Raw genomic sequence first — 16,096 nt, 5'->3', positions numbered from 1 at the left:
ATAAGATTTTATATTAAGCACATATTCATCCCTCAACATATGCTGCAACTAAGCATCTCTAGGTAATAATTGTATCACAGGATTTGTGGTTCATGTAGGAGGAAAAATGCTACCTTGGCGAAGGCAATTCAGCTACAGCACTTCTGAAAGAGCCAATGGCAGATGTGCTACTGAGCATCAGTGGTGACACTCAGATCGCGTTCTCAGTAAACCGCACTGTTAATTTAAAAATTGACAATTTAATTAACAAATTAATAATGCTAATTCACTGCATTAAATGTTTCGAGGTTTAAGCAGCAAGAAATTAATCTCCTTACATCAAACGTTTAACATGAAGTAATTAATTTTTGGACCTAACACCCGAAGCCTTGCATAGGACTACAATGGAAATTGGGACCTTCTGCCTCTAAGCATTTGCTCTCTGCATGGAGTTACAGTTGTTCATTCTCTGATGGTGTTTAAAAGAACTGCATTTCTCCCATCTCCTGGCATGCTCACTCTCAGGGAGCAAGACTGAACTCTGCTCTCGAAATCCTGGTAGAAAGACCTAATCTGCATTCCTGTCTTGCTTTGATTTGGCATGTCATTGATTATTTTTGAATAATTGAAGAGTAATTCAAAAAAGGACCTCTGGGCAGCTTAGAGCAAATGTGAGGACAAAGCATTGAAACCACATAAATCAAATGCTAAAAAGCAGTAGACCTAAAATGCAGCACGGAGATAAAAGAATAGGTTATTAAATTTTTAAAAACCACTTCCTGGCTGCTTATCCCCAGAAGTCCATGAAATAAAAAAGTGTTAACCAGCTTTAAAAGCTTAAAAAGAGAAATGCCCTTGTCTTGTCACTCTATCTAAGGATTACGTTTCCTAGTGCAGATACTACTGTAGTAGCTCTCATATTTGTGGCTACTGAAGTAAGTTTGGAGCAGGGCTCCATTCATAGGCAGATGAATAAATTCATATGAGAACAGGTATTCTGCACAGTTACCCTGAACCAAACATTAGAGCTGCCAGGTCTTAGGGCACTGGCTGATTATAAAACAGCCCTGACAGACATACAATCTGGATAGGGCTGAGGAGCACTCATGTCTGAAACGCTGGAGAGTCACTAGCAATCAGTGTCAATAATACAACACTAGAGGGACATGTGCTCTAACATGGGGATTTTTCTATGTTCCGAAGGCCCTAGTTGCCTTAAAGTGCCATACCATTTCCTCTGGACTAAGAGTCTTAAAGGACACAACAGCTGATGTTATAGGAATGGGGCCTCCTCTGGTGCTGTTTTGTCATGTTCACGGCTGATCTGAAACAGGGTCAATACAGCAGCCAGAAAGTGCAGCACCAAGGACAGCTCTCAATTAATGCCATGAACAGCAATGGCTGAAGTTGGATTGAGGCCCCTTAGACTGTTGACTCAGAACTACTTCATCAAAATCCACCTCCCATCCAAGAAGCTCAGTCTAAGGGGATACTTCCCTGTCCTGTAGCCTAGCACTTCCTCACGGACTTCACCCTACTGGCATTGGCATACCAGCCATTGGAACTGAGGATGGACCCTGGAGGTGCAATGGTAGTTGTGGTCATGGAGGCTTCAAGTTCAGATGTGTCAGTGTAGGCCATCTTTAGGATCACAGACCTGGCTGGCTGAGGGGTCTTCTCCAGTGGCTCAGGCTCTGAGTTCACATCCAGAGAGCTGCTAGATGCCTGGGAAGTGACACGTGGTCACAGCATCCCAAAGCTGCCTGTTTAATATATGGTTTCTTCCTCTGTATTTATTATATGTGTTGAAAGTCATCTGGCGCTGCTGTTTGAAAACACATCCCAGGAGCAGTCCAGGGAAAGAACACTTGCAGATGATGCAGCTCATTTTTTTAAAGTCCACTAAAAATGATTTTGTTGTTCTTCCTGCTGGACATTCTCTGGTAAAAAAATATTCTGCCCAGCATCCATAACCATGGCTTCCAGGCTCTGGGGTTCTGGTGTGTATAGGGCATCTGAAAACAACAAATCAGTGCCCTGCCTTCTATAAACAGAAATCCTTCCCACAAGTGCAAGGCTGTTGGATATGACCCCCTCCCCTTACTCACATCTACGCTGCAATTCTTTCCTAGTTGTGTTTATTGCTGGGAATGGAATGTACAAAAAGACTCCACCACAAGGAAATATCTTGCTTGAAGTTTGGAAGTGCATTTGGGTAAGTCCTTTCCTCAACTTTCTCTTTTACAGTGTGTTCCCACATGTCTCTGCTCAGAAATTAGCCCCAGAGTTGATGTTTTTCTGGGTTATTTCTGAAACCTTAAATATGCTTTCTCGGTCTTCAAATTATGCATGTTTCGTAACAGGAATGACTGTGTGAGATAAAATGGATGGGGTGCATCTTTTAACACAGTGATACCCAAGCATGTGACACCTGGTGTGGTATAGCGGATAAAGTAATGGACTAGGACTTGGGAGGCCTGGGTTCAAATCCCCACTCAGTCATGGAAACTCACTGAGACATGTGTGGAACTGGTAAAATCACTCCTTAAATATCTCACTTCTCTTGAAAGCCTTATTAGGGTCCCTATAAGTTGATTCTGAGTATATGGCACATCAGAGCAACCCAAGCATGGACTACATTTCCCAGGAGCCCTGAGCATTGGCTTTACTGGCTAAGGCTTGTACTGATGGAAACAGAAGAACATCTGCAGTCTCAAGTGTGAAAACCGTTGTTTTAAGATAGTGCTTGCTGTTTGTAGTATTTATAAGTACTCCTATTAACACCTAGGCCAATATCCTGTTCAATATTTGTTCCTGCTCTATGCATGGAAGTTGCCATGACAATCTGACAAGATTGGCACATAGCCAGGCATGCAACAAATTAAAAGCTCTTTGCACATAAATGCTGAACAGGATTTTGGCCTCAGTGTTTATTCTTAAGAGTGATGGGTGACTCTAGAGGGGATCCTTAAGGTCGGTTGTAATGTGGTGCCTGTTATTGCAAACACTTTGGAAAATCCAATAAAACTTTACTACTCCAAATATTTCGGCTGATTTTTTTTTCCTTAAGCGGCCATCTGTTTAATTGGGAGTAGTCGATTAAAAGCTTTTGAATGGATGAATCTTTGTGACCAATCTATTAAACATTTCATTCCAGTTTAGTAGGGAGGTATATAAGGACTTTCCTGCTCTCGATCTAATTGGGAGCCTGGCGCAGCAAGGCTGGTGTCCAAAGTAGCTGTCTTTAGGCAGCTGCTGGAATGCCTTGGAATGTCCTGAGTTTTTCTTTAAAAATAAAAATAACATCTAAGCAGTCCCAGTACCAGACAGTAAGCTGCTATTTTAATTTCCCACAATGCTCTCACCATAACGTCCGTTTGGGGAACTGAAGGAATTTAATAAATCAGTTTACAGACATCTGCCTCTGACTGGGATAGTCCTGCTGCCCATCACCACCAATTCTGCTAAGCCCACCAAGACCTCATAATAGAGATGGGCAGAAGCATTACTCTTTAGAACGTAAATAAAAGCAAGTTGTTATTCATTATTTATTGCTCATTCCCCTCCTCCCCTTTTAAAAATCCGGCCACAATTCATTATATAATATGCTATTTCTCATTACTTTTTTTAACCCTTACATTTTTCTAATGATAAAATTGCCTTCAATCCCCTGAAAATGCTCCTAAGCAATGTTTTAAAGCAACAAGTAAACATTTATGATTACAGAAAATAAAAAGTAACAATATTACAAGGTGTTATACTGTTTTTTAAAAATAACACCATTGACCCATTGTTATGTGTCCACATGTGTGTGCGTATATATGTATTAATTTGTTCATTTATTCATTCATCCATCCATCCATCCATTCATTCCCTATATATCTTGGCTTTCCTCCACTGAGCCTAAAGTGGCATATAGAGCTCTCCTTCTCCCTATTTCCACCTCATAGTAACCCCATGGCAGTTCAATGTGACCCTGTGAATTTTGTGACCAAGTAGGTCTTCTTAGGTGAACACTTTCACTGTTATACCACGCTATGGTTTTCATCCAACACCATTAAATGCATTAAATGTTCCTTGGAGTTAAATTGGAGGACTTTGGGCCAAAATATTTCCTTGGCTTCCTTCACAAAATCGGCTCCATGCCATCCATCATCCTGATTAATCTTCCTTTCTTCTAACATTGTGGCCACCTTGACAATTTACATACCAAGGTGTTTAATTTTTTTTAACTGAAAAAAAGTGAACTCAAAAATGTATGATAATCAGTAATACTATTATGAAAGGAAGGATGACATCTTCCCCACCACATAGTCAAATGCATTGAGGGTCACCCAGTGAAACTGGTATTATATTAATTACAGACAAAAGGAAGTCTTTTTTTACAGTCATTAATGCCTAATTATTGAGTAGAACTCATTAATACAAGATGTGGTGACAGCCCCTAGCATAAGATGACTTTTAAAAAATGAATTGAGACAGCTGAAGAGTGGATAGGTCCCCCAGGCTGCAATCCTATCCCTACTTATGTGAGATTCAGCCTCATTGAATGGTTTTTGAGATGTAATTTTGTGTAGACACTCACAGGATAGTGCAGTTAGGAGCTATTGGCCATCACAGCTGAATGGAAGAAAGATGTCCACAAGGAATGTGATGGATGGCTCAGTGCTGAAGTAGGTACCACTATTCTGCTGCTCTCACCAGTATTGATTGGACACTGAGAGATTGTTGGATTAAATCCGATTGCACAACCTGCTCAGTTTTTGAGGCCAGCTTGTTGGCTCAAGGTTGGGGGGGGTGTACGTTTGCATGCACATGCACACACATGCCTCTCTTTCTTCACTGGGAGAGAGAGCCTTCTCTCCACTCCTTCCCACAGTATTTTTGATCTAGAAACAATTGGAGTTGGATTCTGAGAGACACCAGGCTGAGAAATAGCTGTTTGTCTTTCCAAAACATGCACAGAGATTTGCTTGGTTATTTATTTATTTATTTATTTATTAATTAAATAAATATTAATTAATTAATACCCCGCCTGTCTGGTCGGTGAGGACCACTCTAGGCGGCTAACAACAGTAAAATAATACAGTAACAATATACAAGTAGACAATTCTAATTAATAAAAACACTACAATACATTACATGTAGTTAGAATTTATGTGGGTTGAACCCAGGGAGTTGTGCATGCAATCCAAGTCCCTTTCTCAGATAACAGTATCCTTTAGCTGCTTGGGTAATTCAGTGAGTTTGGTTCTCGGCTGCAAAGTCAGGGATTGGGAGTTTGACTCCACAATGCACCTTGTAGAAGAGGTTTGCCAGATTGTGTGCAGTTGGCCAAGCTACATGGCCCTAGAGTGGCCCCAGAAGATGAGAATGGTAAACCACTTTTGAGCCGTCTATACCGAGAAAAACCTGGAAAGGCTCATCATAAGTCAGAAACAGTTTGATGGAAGGTAATTATCAATTATCTATATTTTTGTCACATAAAAGTCATTCAACAGAAGGCATGGATGCTGAGTGTAAAGTCAAGGAAGCAAAATATTTATTTGCTTGCTTGTTTGTTTATTGTCATTTGTAAGCCACCTTTCTCCCAGTGGGTGGATTATATTAGTCAAAAATCAGATTGTTTAAGAAATGACAGGAATAAAAGCAACAGGTTTATAACAGGCGGCTAATGAAAGCTGGATAGGGGAAGAGTACTAGATTCACATGGCTCATGTATCTGCTTTTGTTCCCCTCTAGTTTGCTTTGACAAACCGAATCAAAAATCGTGCCCAACATATACCTAAAAGGGAGCACTGGTTGGACTGGGCATCAGAAAAATATTCCGTAAGTCAAAAATGTGTATCTGTTTTTTTAAAAAAAAGGGTTTTAGTTCCCTATCAGATATTCTGAACAGAGCTATCAGCAGAAATTGTGTTTTGGATTGTTTTGGATTTGACATACATTTATTGGATTTTAAGACCTAGTGGAACACATCACCTGGATGTGTTTCATATGTATATGATATCCAGGTGATGAGTTTCATTAGGTATTAAGATGTTTTGGTGCTAGTCAGAGGAGATAAATCATTCACATTCAACATCACACCACTGGGGAGGGAGAAATAATCTTTTTGTGAAAAGAACTGTAAGTATAATCCCTCTTCAGTCATGTGGACACTACACAATTACTCTTGCAAGGAAGGCAGAGTATGGACATGATCACAAACCTCTCTCTCTTTCACGTTCCACCCACCAGGACCTACTCTTCTCCATGCATTGGAGAACATTGGCCTCCCTGGCAAGTCAAAACTCTGCAGACCAGGGTTTAAATCATGTGGCAACCAATGATACACTAGTACAGAAGGTTCACCATTGTCAGACCTTCCTTCTCTAATACATATGGAAAGTAGGACCACATAACTGGAATGCATTGAAGAAGTACAGACAGGGAGTGTGTCCCCGTCCACCCTTTCCCATGATGCTAATCCCATGAGGGATTATCCCATGAGGGATTATCATTTGAACACTGCAACAGGGAACAAGAATGGGTTGTTACTGTTTCTTAAAGGAGCGTCTTTTTCAGAACTCAAAACTAGCTTGTAATTTTATGTATGTGTGTGCACTCCATTTGTGTGGGGTGCATTCATTCTGGAATGCTCCTTGAAAACGGTTGTGCGGGTAGAAGGAAACTGTAGTTCCCAGAACCAGCCATGGCACATAACTGTTTGTAAATGCATGTCCACCTCTCCTAAAATGAAAATTATCCAAGGACAATGGCATGCTGTATATTTGGATGCATGGATCAGCAACTAACACTATGCAGTAATCAGGAAGGGCAATCTAATTTCATCCCCGTCTTGGTTTGTGCGATATATATGTTTGCAAACCTATGTGTGTTGCTTTTACAAGTAACATTTCTGGTGGACACTGGAAGCTATAGTTTGTTGGTGATCCTGAAATAATGTTAATTCGGTGCATCATGCCACTTGGGTTATTTTGCTGCTGCTTCCAGGTATGTGCAGTAGTAGTTCACATTGCTTATAATACAGTGGTTCCCAAAGTAGAAACATGACCTGCCTTCTGGAGTGATGGGACAACCATAACATGCATCTAGGTAGGTCTTTCTTTGTCAGTCTCCTGTTTTTTTGCACTTAGAATGCTCCATCAAGAAGAGAAAATGGATTGGGAAAGCTGTGAACATGAAGAACACAAAACTGTATGCAGAATAGCATGCTAGTTAGCTATGGAAAACATCATGCTTTCTACGAGCAGCTCAAAGAGCTTGCAAGTTGTACTCACTAGGACAGGCTTTGTATGCTGCTAGAGCTCTCCTCTTATCCTCGATGGCTGGCATTAACTCCTCAGAATGGGCTTCGAACCAGTCGGCCATCTTTTTGGTCTTTTTGCCAAAGGTGGACAAGACAGCATTCTTGAAATGTTCCCAACGTTCAGGTGCACTAGCCTCAGCCAGGCCTGGAAAGATTTCCTCAAGTGCTTGGGCAAATTTCTCCACTTTTCTTTGATTGCGAGTCTTGCTGATGTCAATACATGGTCTTCCTTCCTATTTCATGTGATACAGTCTCTTTGTTCGCAAGTCATTATGCTCCACCATATTATGGTCTGTTAGCTATGCTCTGTGCTTATTCCTGCTCCTAACTTTTGCTTTTACATTTCTCCTCAGCACCAGTTGATCACTGATGTTAAGATGGTGACCCGTGTTCTATTCCTCTTCATTCCACTGCCAATGTTCTGGGCTCTCTTTGATCAACAGGTAATAGCACTTTGTGCTTTCATTGCACATGGACACCCTTGGTCTTGGAAGTGAGATTCAAAGGCTCATTTTACTGGTAATTTCCACTAAAACCATGCAGTATATTTATCAAAAATGCCAAGATTTTTTAATTTGAAACCTTTCAATTTCAGGGATTGAATTAGTACATCACAGGAAATTTCTGTTTTAATTTTGGACAATAGTCTCAGCACATGTGGCTACTAAAGTCAAATGATATTGCGGGCATGTAATTTTGGATTCCTCTTGAGGAAGGGGAGGGGAAGGTATGGTGTTGTTGGACTATATTTCCCATTAGCTCAAGTGGGCATAGCCAGTGGTGAGAGATGATGGAAGATGTGGTCCAGCATCATCTAAACAGCCACTTGTTCCCCATCCTTGCCTTAAGAGATCTTCTTAGACAAATCTGCACTACTGTATAAGCCTATATCAGAATCAGGAGAATTGAAGGCGCTGATATTCTCTACAATTAGCTGGTGGTAATTTGCTCTGAACTAACCAGGATTTATTTCTGAGAAGATGTTCACATAAATGTTTAAATTAATTAAGGTTATTCTGGATCACTGATTCCTAATCTCCCAACCCTAGAAAAATATTCCTTCTAAGCTTTCCTCTTAGGTATATGAATTTTTTTAACCATGTCGTTTCTATGGAAAAAAATTTGAACATGTGCACATAACGTTAACTAGCATCATACTACTGTAGAAATGGGAGATGAAAGAAACAGTTGTAGTGTGGAAAGCCCAGCTCACATTGGGGGGGACAGGAAAGTATTTGTCTGGCCAAATAAGTGTGAATAGGATTCTTCTTTTGGTAGAGATATATCTATCAAAAATCAGATATTGCACAAAAAATCATGCATTTGACTCTGTTTCTAAAAGTGACCTTTCTTCCGTTCTGCCTTGGGTGTGTGAAAAACTGTATGCAATTTAAGCCTTTGCTTATTTTGGTGAATGTAAATGAGTTGATTTCATCTCCATGTTGAAGGATTTTAGCTTTTAGGGAAACAGTGACAAGATTCTGGATCTGATACACTTGGGTTTTCAGTTGATTTCCATGATTCTGTATGTTAAAGATTCAAGCGTAATCTACATGTTCATGTTCTGAATTCTGACACCCACTATATAGATATTTTCTGGCTATTTTCTTTGTAATTTTCATTCATTTTACTGGTGTTGGCCAGTTCTTGATGAAGAGGTTGGGTATATATTTAACATACATAATAAATGAACAAAAATCAGAGAAATTTTCTGGGTATCAATAAAGCATTCAGACAAAACAACTTTCTCTACTAGAGACGGGATATTCATACTGGTTTCCTGGGAAAGACAAAGATGAATAGGTGGCCAGGCTGATTGGACCCACACCACAGAACCAATCCCTCCACTTACCACTTGTGGTGCAGCACACAAGGCTGTCGTTGTGCCAATTGCCAAACTAGCCTGCCCAGGCTTCCCCACCTCCCTGTAATAATGACCAATCTAGCGAGGAGAAGGGATGAAAAGTCTTTTCTCCTCAGCAGTGCAGGGATGTGGGGAAGCCCTAGCTAGGCAACTTCCATGATTGGTGCAGAGTCAACCATGATAGCAGTGCACGCCATGCCACAAGTGGCAAAGTGGAGGGCCTGGTTCTGGGGGGTGGGTCCAACTGGTCAGGCCAGCTGGCAGTATTTGTATCTTAAATTTTGTATCTTAAATATTTGTATCTTTATTTTTGTCATTTTTGCCATCTTGGATTTATGGTACAGTATATGTTTATTGGGTTTACTGTTTTCAAAAACTGTAATGCCGCCCAGAGTAGACCTTTGGTCTAGATGGGCGGAGTAGAAGTCTAATAAAATAAATAAATAAATATTCTTCTCCCCTAGGAGACAAATGCAAATATCCCATCTCTACGTCTCTACCTTATATTTTTCAATTACTTAGACAAAACCCACCAATATATATACTCATATTTGATGTTTTTTATAATGCACACAAAAAAGGAAGAAGAGAAAAGGTATGGAACAAATACTTTCTCATATTACTAATTAATTAAGTAAAGAGAGAAAGGATGAACATTGCCTTGATTATTGTTACTCTTCTAATGAAATTAACTAAATGTCTGTTTATCTATGCATTCATCTGTTAGTGATCATTCTTTATGTTCTTCTTCTTTTGGTCATAAGAACAATTGCCCAGACCATCAATATGACTCATTATTACTCATGCATGGAGTGGACTGTAGCATTTATTATTACCCTCTGTTCTCTTTTCCTTAGGGTTCTAGGTGGACAGTACAAGCCACTAAAATGAACGCTGATTTTGTAAGTGGATAAGACTTATTCAGTCTAGTGGTCCTGCTTGCTTTGAAAACCAAAGTCAGTGATTTAAGTGATGGGGTTGGAGTGTTATAAAGGGTCACACACCTCTATAGATTTAAAAATAAATGCACCTCTAAAGAGACAATAATACTAGTCATAATTACTGTGAAGCATAATTGCATGAAATGAAAGCAATATAATATGGAATGGTACAGCAATGGAGAGTATCCCCAAATATATAATACCTTTTGACTCAGTGAGATTCCAAGAGTTCTGAAAGAATTTCCATTTGGCCGTCAGCCCTGCCTTAGAACAGAAGCAGAAGCAGCAATAAGAGCACAGCTTGGGAAAGTTAAGGGGTTCTGGTCCGGTCATGCTTGCAACATTCCCCCACTGTGGGTTAGGTGGAGAGATAATTACTTGCCCAAGACTACCCAGTGAGCTTCATAGCTGAGTGGAGATTTGAAATCAAAGCCAAGTCCAATAATCTATGCCTCATGGTCTTCCTCAACTCTTGGAAGACCTCTATCAAAATTTCAGTTTTTGATATTATTATCTTAGGGGTTGCCTGAGTGAATGGTTTCTTTAACTCATGGGTGTCTGGGACAACCCGAAGTCCTGGAATGAGAACCCAGGAATAGCGTCTATATAAAGAAGAGATGGGGGAATGTGAAACATCACATTATATTGATTAGAACCTCAGTTGGTTCCTAAAGCAGCATAAGGATCTCATTAAAATGTCATTATCAAGGGCACTGGCATACTAGTATACACAATAAGCCCACTTCGCATTAACTCTCTGAGATGATTGGGACCCTGGGTAAGGTGGGACGGAGGGCAGAGTTCCAGCAGGACCTTGTTGCAGCATTGAATACATGTTCATTACGCATTGTGCCATTCATAAATGGGTACAGCCCCATTTTAAAACAAACACTGATTGTTTTAAAATGAGGCTGTATCCGTGTATGAACAACTTAATGTATAATGTGTGTCACTAGGAGAAGCTGACCAAATACATCTGGGTCAGGTGCTATAGGAATATTTGCTGCTGTGGAATCTCTGTGATGTTCTGCAGATGCCTCATTTCTAAAACATTGTTCCTTTCATGTCAAGGAGAATGTGGAGTCAACCATAAAAATAAACACTGAGCCACTGAGAAGTCACTTCAGCGGCTAAGAATCACACACACACACACACACACCCCTGCGCCCCATTTCCTGCCAATGTGTTAGCTGTCTGCTTCACTGATGTCAGTTCTGCCACAGTTGTTTTATCTTGTTTGCTTACCAGTCTCAATGTCACTGTGTTTCAGGCAGGATTCGTCCTTCAGCCTGACCAAATGCAGGTAGGCCAACGACTATTAACGGGTTGATCTTTCCATTCTGTGACTGCTTACAGTGACTGCACTGGTATCGCACCAGTTAGTCAGGCTGCAGTTGTCTTTATGATGACCTTGAAGCAAGGTCCCCTGAAAGCATTAATAAAACAAATAAAAATACTTCATTTGTTTTGCTTTTTACTCCTTCAGATTACATTTCTTTTGTTATTCATGTATTCATTCATTGTCATTACTCAGGCTTGCTTTCCTTGTCTCTCTTTTGCCTTTTGGTCATTTATTTGTCTGGTTGCTTTATTTATTTGCTGCTGCTTAGGATGCCAGCAGCAATGGTGCCAAGTTTGGTGGCTGCCTTCTGGCAGGGACCATCTATTTTCCCAGAATGCCCCAAACACGACATCCTTCATATGTCCTGTCTTAAAGAGTGCTGTATACTATGGGGCAGTATACAAGTTAAATATATAAATAAATATTTCTGGAAAATTCAGGATAGATGAGGGAACAGTAACCACTACACAAAATGTCTTACAGAGAGAGAGAGAGAGAGAGAGAGAGAGAGAGAGAGAGAGAGAGAGAGAGAGAGAGAGAGATGCATTCCAGAATGTCTTCAGCCAAAGGAACATCCACTGTATTCTGTGAAAATAATATCGTAGCTGCTACGTGACAGCCACCAAATTCACTGAAAAGAAAGAAAGCCATCCCAAAGTTGAATGTTGCATGATGAATGGATATAAATGGGGTAACAAATGCGAGCCCGTGCATACTATTCATTACTCATGGCATTAGTTCCATAACAACTGAAGGCTGAAGTAAATGGGCCCCATGGTTCAATTAGTCATTTGCTATGAAATGAATATATACCCCCTACATATATCTAGAAGGACAAAAGGCCTGAAGTGAGAAATAAGATGGGTGTTTTGATTGAAGAGTCAGAGTATTTCTTTTTGCTCTCCTTCAGTAAGTCTGTCAAATGGTTCTTAATGACTCTGCAGTGCAATCCCCTGCATGTTTCCTCAGGAGTCAGGAGCTCCTGTTCTCAGACGGGTTTTTCACCTATTGTGCTTAGTCTTACAGCCTTCATCATCATTAACTGCTAATCTTATGCATTCTGTTTCAGTTTTTAAATCCCCTCTTGATCCTAGTCTTCATCCCAGTTTTTGACTTCGGACTGTACCCCTTTGTCAACCTGTGCAAACTTAACTTCACGTGAGTACCCAAACTGCACAAAAGTGTGACTGCCATATACACAAGTCAGTGCAAATTCAGACAACCAGGCTCACTCCACTCCATTCTTGCAGGCTGTGAAAATATCTTTCCTACTAGGCATCAAACTATATTGTTTTAAGGAAGAGAAGGTAACAAGGGAGAGAATCTACTTTAATTTCTGTAACTCAATATGTCTTAGTTTTCAGGCAGTAAAGCACATCAGGTAAACTTTACAGCACCTCTTACACATTGCTGTGTGGGCTTCAGCCCCCACTAGTTTCAGTAGTTTGCTGAGGAGGCCCCAATATTTCTATTCCCACTGGCCAAAATCCAAGACTATACCCATTTTCCTCTTATGAAACACTGCCCTTCACTCATCTGGTCACTTGGTTGGTCACAGTGGTTGAGTTTGCAACCACTGTGCAAGCAGGGACATGAAGGAGAGCCGAGGGAGGTGGGGGATGCTCATGCGACCGCTCTTCTGCAATCTCATATGCCAGGATAGGTGACCTCAAATGGCTTGGGGGCCACTCCATTCTTTGTTTTTTCATGGGCGGGGGGGGCGTTGGGCAGAGATCTCTCCTTGAGCATCCAATGTGGCCACCTCCCCTCCTTGGGGCTTCCATGAGCAGAAGTAGGCTATTTTTAAGGAGAGAGAAAAAAATATTATTTGCCTTTTTTAAAAGGGGGAGACAATGATTGGGGCTCAAAAGACGCCCTTGGGAGACCACACACTGTCCACCCCTGGCACAAGTAAACGGGATTCTTACTCCCATATATTTCTGTGTTCAGCCTTCCGAACTTGCCCTTTGTCTGATTGAGGATATTCATGCACAGAAATCCTGCCTGGAAAATATCAGTCATGAAAGAGGCATTGGGAGATGTGCAATTTATTGCTTACATCCCTTCAGCTCTTGTAGTTCAATAACCTGAGGCAATTTTTCTGTCTCCCCAGAAGGGAGTTGCAGATAGATCACTGGGGCACTTTCTTCCACCTCGCACATTAACTAAATGCCAAACAACGTTCCTCCTGGAAGATAATATAAAACCTGGAAGCACCGAGCCTTTTTTGAACAACAGCATAAGAATTTGAATGGGCTTTGGTTATATCCTCATAATAATATAATGTAGAGGCTGTAAGTTAAAGAGCAGGTGGATTCAGCAGCACATAATTGACATGCCGCCCTTTCCTATGGCTTACTATGCAATGCGTTTGGACTCCTTAGAACGGCATGGTTCATCTTAATGTACTCATTGTTGTAAATGTTTCCAGTGGGACAGCTGTGTTTCAGCAAACACAATGAAGCATCTTGTGGCACTTTAAAGACTCAACAGGTTTATTTGCTGGAATTTGCCATGGATTGTGGCCCACTTCACAAAGGGATGCTGAAGTTGGCACATAATTATACACTCTACTGTATGTATAAACATCTGCCCATTATGACAGCATCCTCTGCCCGTCTTTATGCTCAAATCCCTGGTTTGAACATAATAACGCTTTTTAGTCTTCAGGGTTCCACGTGTATAATTAGGTGTGCAATTTATTTACTCTCAGACCCATTAAAAAGATGGCAACCGGGATGATCCTCGCAGCCATAGCGTTTGCAGCTGCAGCTATTGTGGAACTCAAGATAGAGGTAAGCATGGAGCAGCTGCATGCATGGATGACGAAGTACATGCTTTCAACATCAATGTACCCACTGCTCTTTTTCAGACTCTAATTTTGTTACAAAAGTGAACGTGAAAATGGGTGAAAACTGATCTGGAGCAATTTGAATCGAAAATAGCTGCAATTAATTGAATCACTATGATTATGTCATTGGCTTCATTTTTCTTCTAATTAGGAAAATGCTATGCCAACACCAGTTCCCAAAGAAAGTTACATTCAGGTCCTGAATTTGGCAGACAGCAGCATCGAAGTGGCAATCCAAGATTATGGCCTATATCGGGAGCCAATTAAAGCTTTCCAGGTGAGTTTATGGGTTATTTCCCGTATTTGATTTTGTACTTAATTGCAGGAATCCTTTGTCTATTATTGCTACGGCTTCCTTATGACAAAGGAAAGATGCATTCCTTTCTATATTCAGAGGAACAACAGAATTTGACCTTCCCTCCCCTGCGTCTACGCTGCCATATGGAGAGATGGCACATACCTACAGGGCACTGTGCCTTTGACAGCAACCCTCTTCCCCCACAGTGTGTTTCAACAGAAAAGGCACAGATGGCAGACTATATTTACTTATAATTAGGAAAAAAGGTTAATTCTTCTGGGATGAATATATGCCAAAAGGGGAGGGGAGGCTTTATATGATCTATATTTTTCTATGCTCGCTCTCAAATAACATTTCAGTTTTGATCTGAAGGGAGTATAGTTGAACAAAAAAAATACAAAAGACTACACAAGAATAACACAAAGAATGGAGCGATGAACTTGAAGTTTCATGTGAAAGTGTAGATCTCTTTGTTCCACATTTCTGTGCTTCTTGTAAGTATGTTCCGGCATACGGAGGATACAGCTGGAATATTCTGAATTGATTTGCTGCTGAAGGTAATTGAAGGAAAGGTTCCTATTGATATACTGGCTAAAATCCTGTTGTGCAATTTTATGCCACATAAGGTTGATGAGATCATCAGCCATGGTTGTTTTCTGGGAGTTAAAAGTTTCTGACCCCCACCTGCCCAAATTCCCAGGCTCTCTTGGGATCCCTTTTGCCCTCTGGAAAATCTTTGGGCACAAGATGGAGAGCAGGGGAAAGTCTTTAATGACCAAAAATAGCTGCTGGTAGGATGGTTTTACCAGTGGTGGCAATTTTTGGACATTAATGACCTCTCCTCCATCCCATGCCCTCCAAAGGTTTTTCCAGGACTAAAAGGATTCCAGATTCTGTTGTGCAATAAAATTTCAGCCTATGTGTCCCATTATCTGCTGGTGTTTATGTTCAAATCCCTCGTTGATTGGTTGGAGTCATATAAAAACTTGGACTTTGTTAAACGAAGTCTGGTCTGAAGTTCTTCTTGGCTTCCATTTCCCTCGTCCCTTCTCTTCTGCATTTGACCCTCAATACCTGTGCACCCAATTCATTTAAATATGAGAACAGATGGAAGGGAGAGAATGAGCTTGTTTCCACATGGGTAGTTCTGCCTGGAACAAGAATGGAGAGAGAATTTTGTGGCAGCTTGTCTAAATCCCACCAGCATTCTTGTCCCCCTCTGTGATTTTGTGAATCTTCCTACATGGAAATTCATATGCATTTTCTAGACACGTTTTCCTAAAGTATATCCTCCATAGACATTTCTCATCTTTATTATTCATTTATTAGCTGTGTTTATATCCTACCTTTCTTCCAATGACTTCAAGGCACTGTTACGTAGCTCCCCTTCTCTGTGTTTTATCCTTACAACAACCTTGTGGGGAAGGACACAAGATCACTGAGTGAGTTTCATCTGGCAGTAGGAACTATAATGTAGCTCTCCCAGGTCGCAGTCCAGCATTCTAATCA

At 40.7% G+C, this 16,096-nt stretch overlaps 1 protein-coding gene across 4 annotated transcripts in view; it reads left to right on the top strand.

Annotated features, from left to right (window-relative positions):
* Positions 1-16,096, top strand: part of SLC15A2 (solute carrier family 15 member 2) — a 79,746-nt gene that overhangs the window by 38,368 nt on the left and 25,282 nt on the right. For all 4 annotated transcript variants that reach the window (XM_072985229.2, XM_072985231.2, XM_078376983.1 and 1 more), the window contains 8 exons: positions 2,112-2,194; positions 5,722-5,808; positions 7,645-7,734; positions 10,013-10,057; positions 11,367-11,399; positions 12,508-12,596; positions 14,152-14,233; positions 14,441-14,566. In XM_072985229.2, coding sequence (XP_072841330.2) covers positions 2,112-2,194; positions 5,722-5,808; positions 7,645-7,734; positions 10,013-10,057; positions 11,367-11,399; positions 12,508-12,596; positions 14,152-14,233; positions 14,441-14,566 — 635 coding nt within the window. The remainder of the gene's footprint in view (positions 1-2,111; positions 2,195-5,721; positions 5,809-7,644; positions 7,735-10,012; positions 10,058-11,366; positions 11,400-12,507; positions 12,597-14,151; positions 14,234-14,440; positions 14,567-16,096) is intronic.

Source organism: Pogona vitticeps, chromosome 1 (assembly GCF_051106095.1).
Source record: "Pogona vitticeps strain Pit_001003342236 chromosome 1, PviZW2.1, whole genome shotgun sequence".
NCBI classification, from domain to species: Eukaryota; Metazoa; Chordata; class Lepidosauria; order Squamata; family Agamidae; genus Pogona; species Pogona vitticeps.
This window is presented reverse-complemented; position numbering and strand designations above follow the sequence as displayed.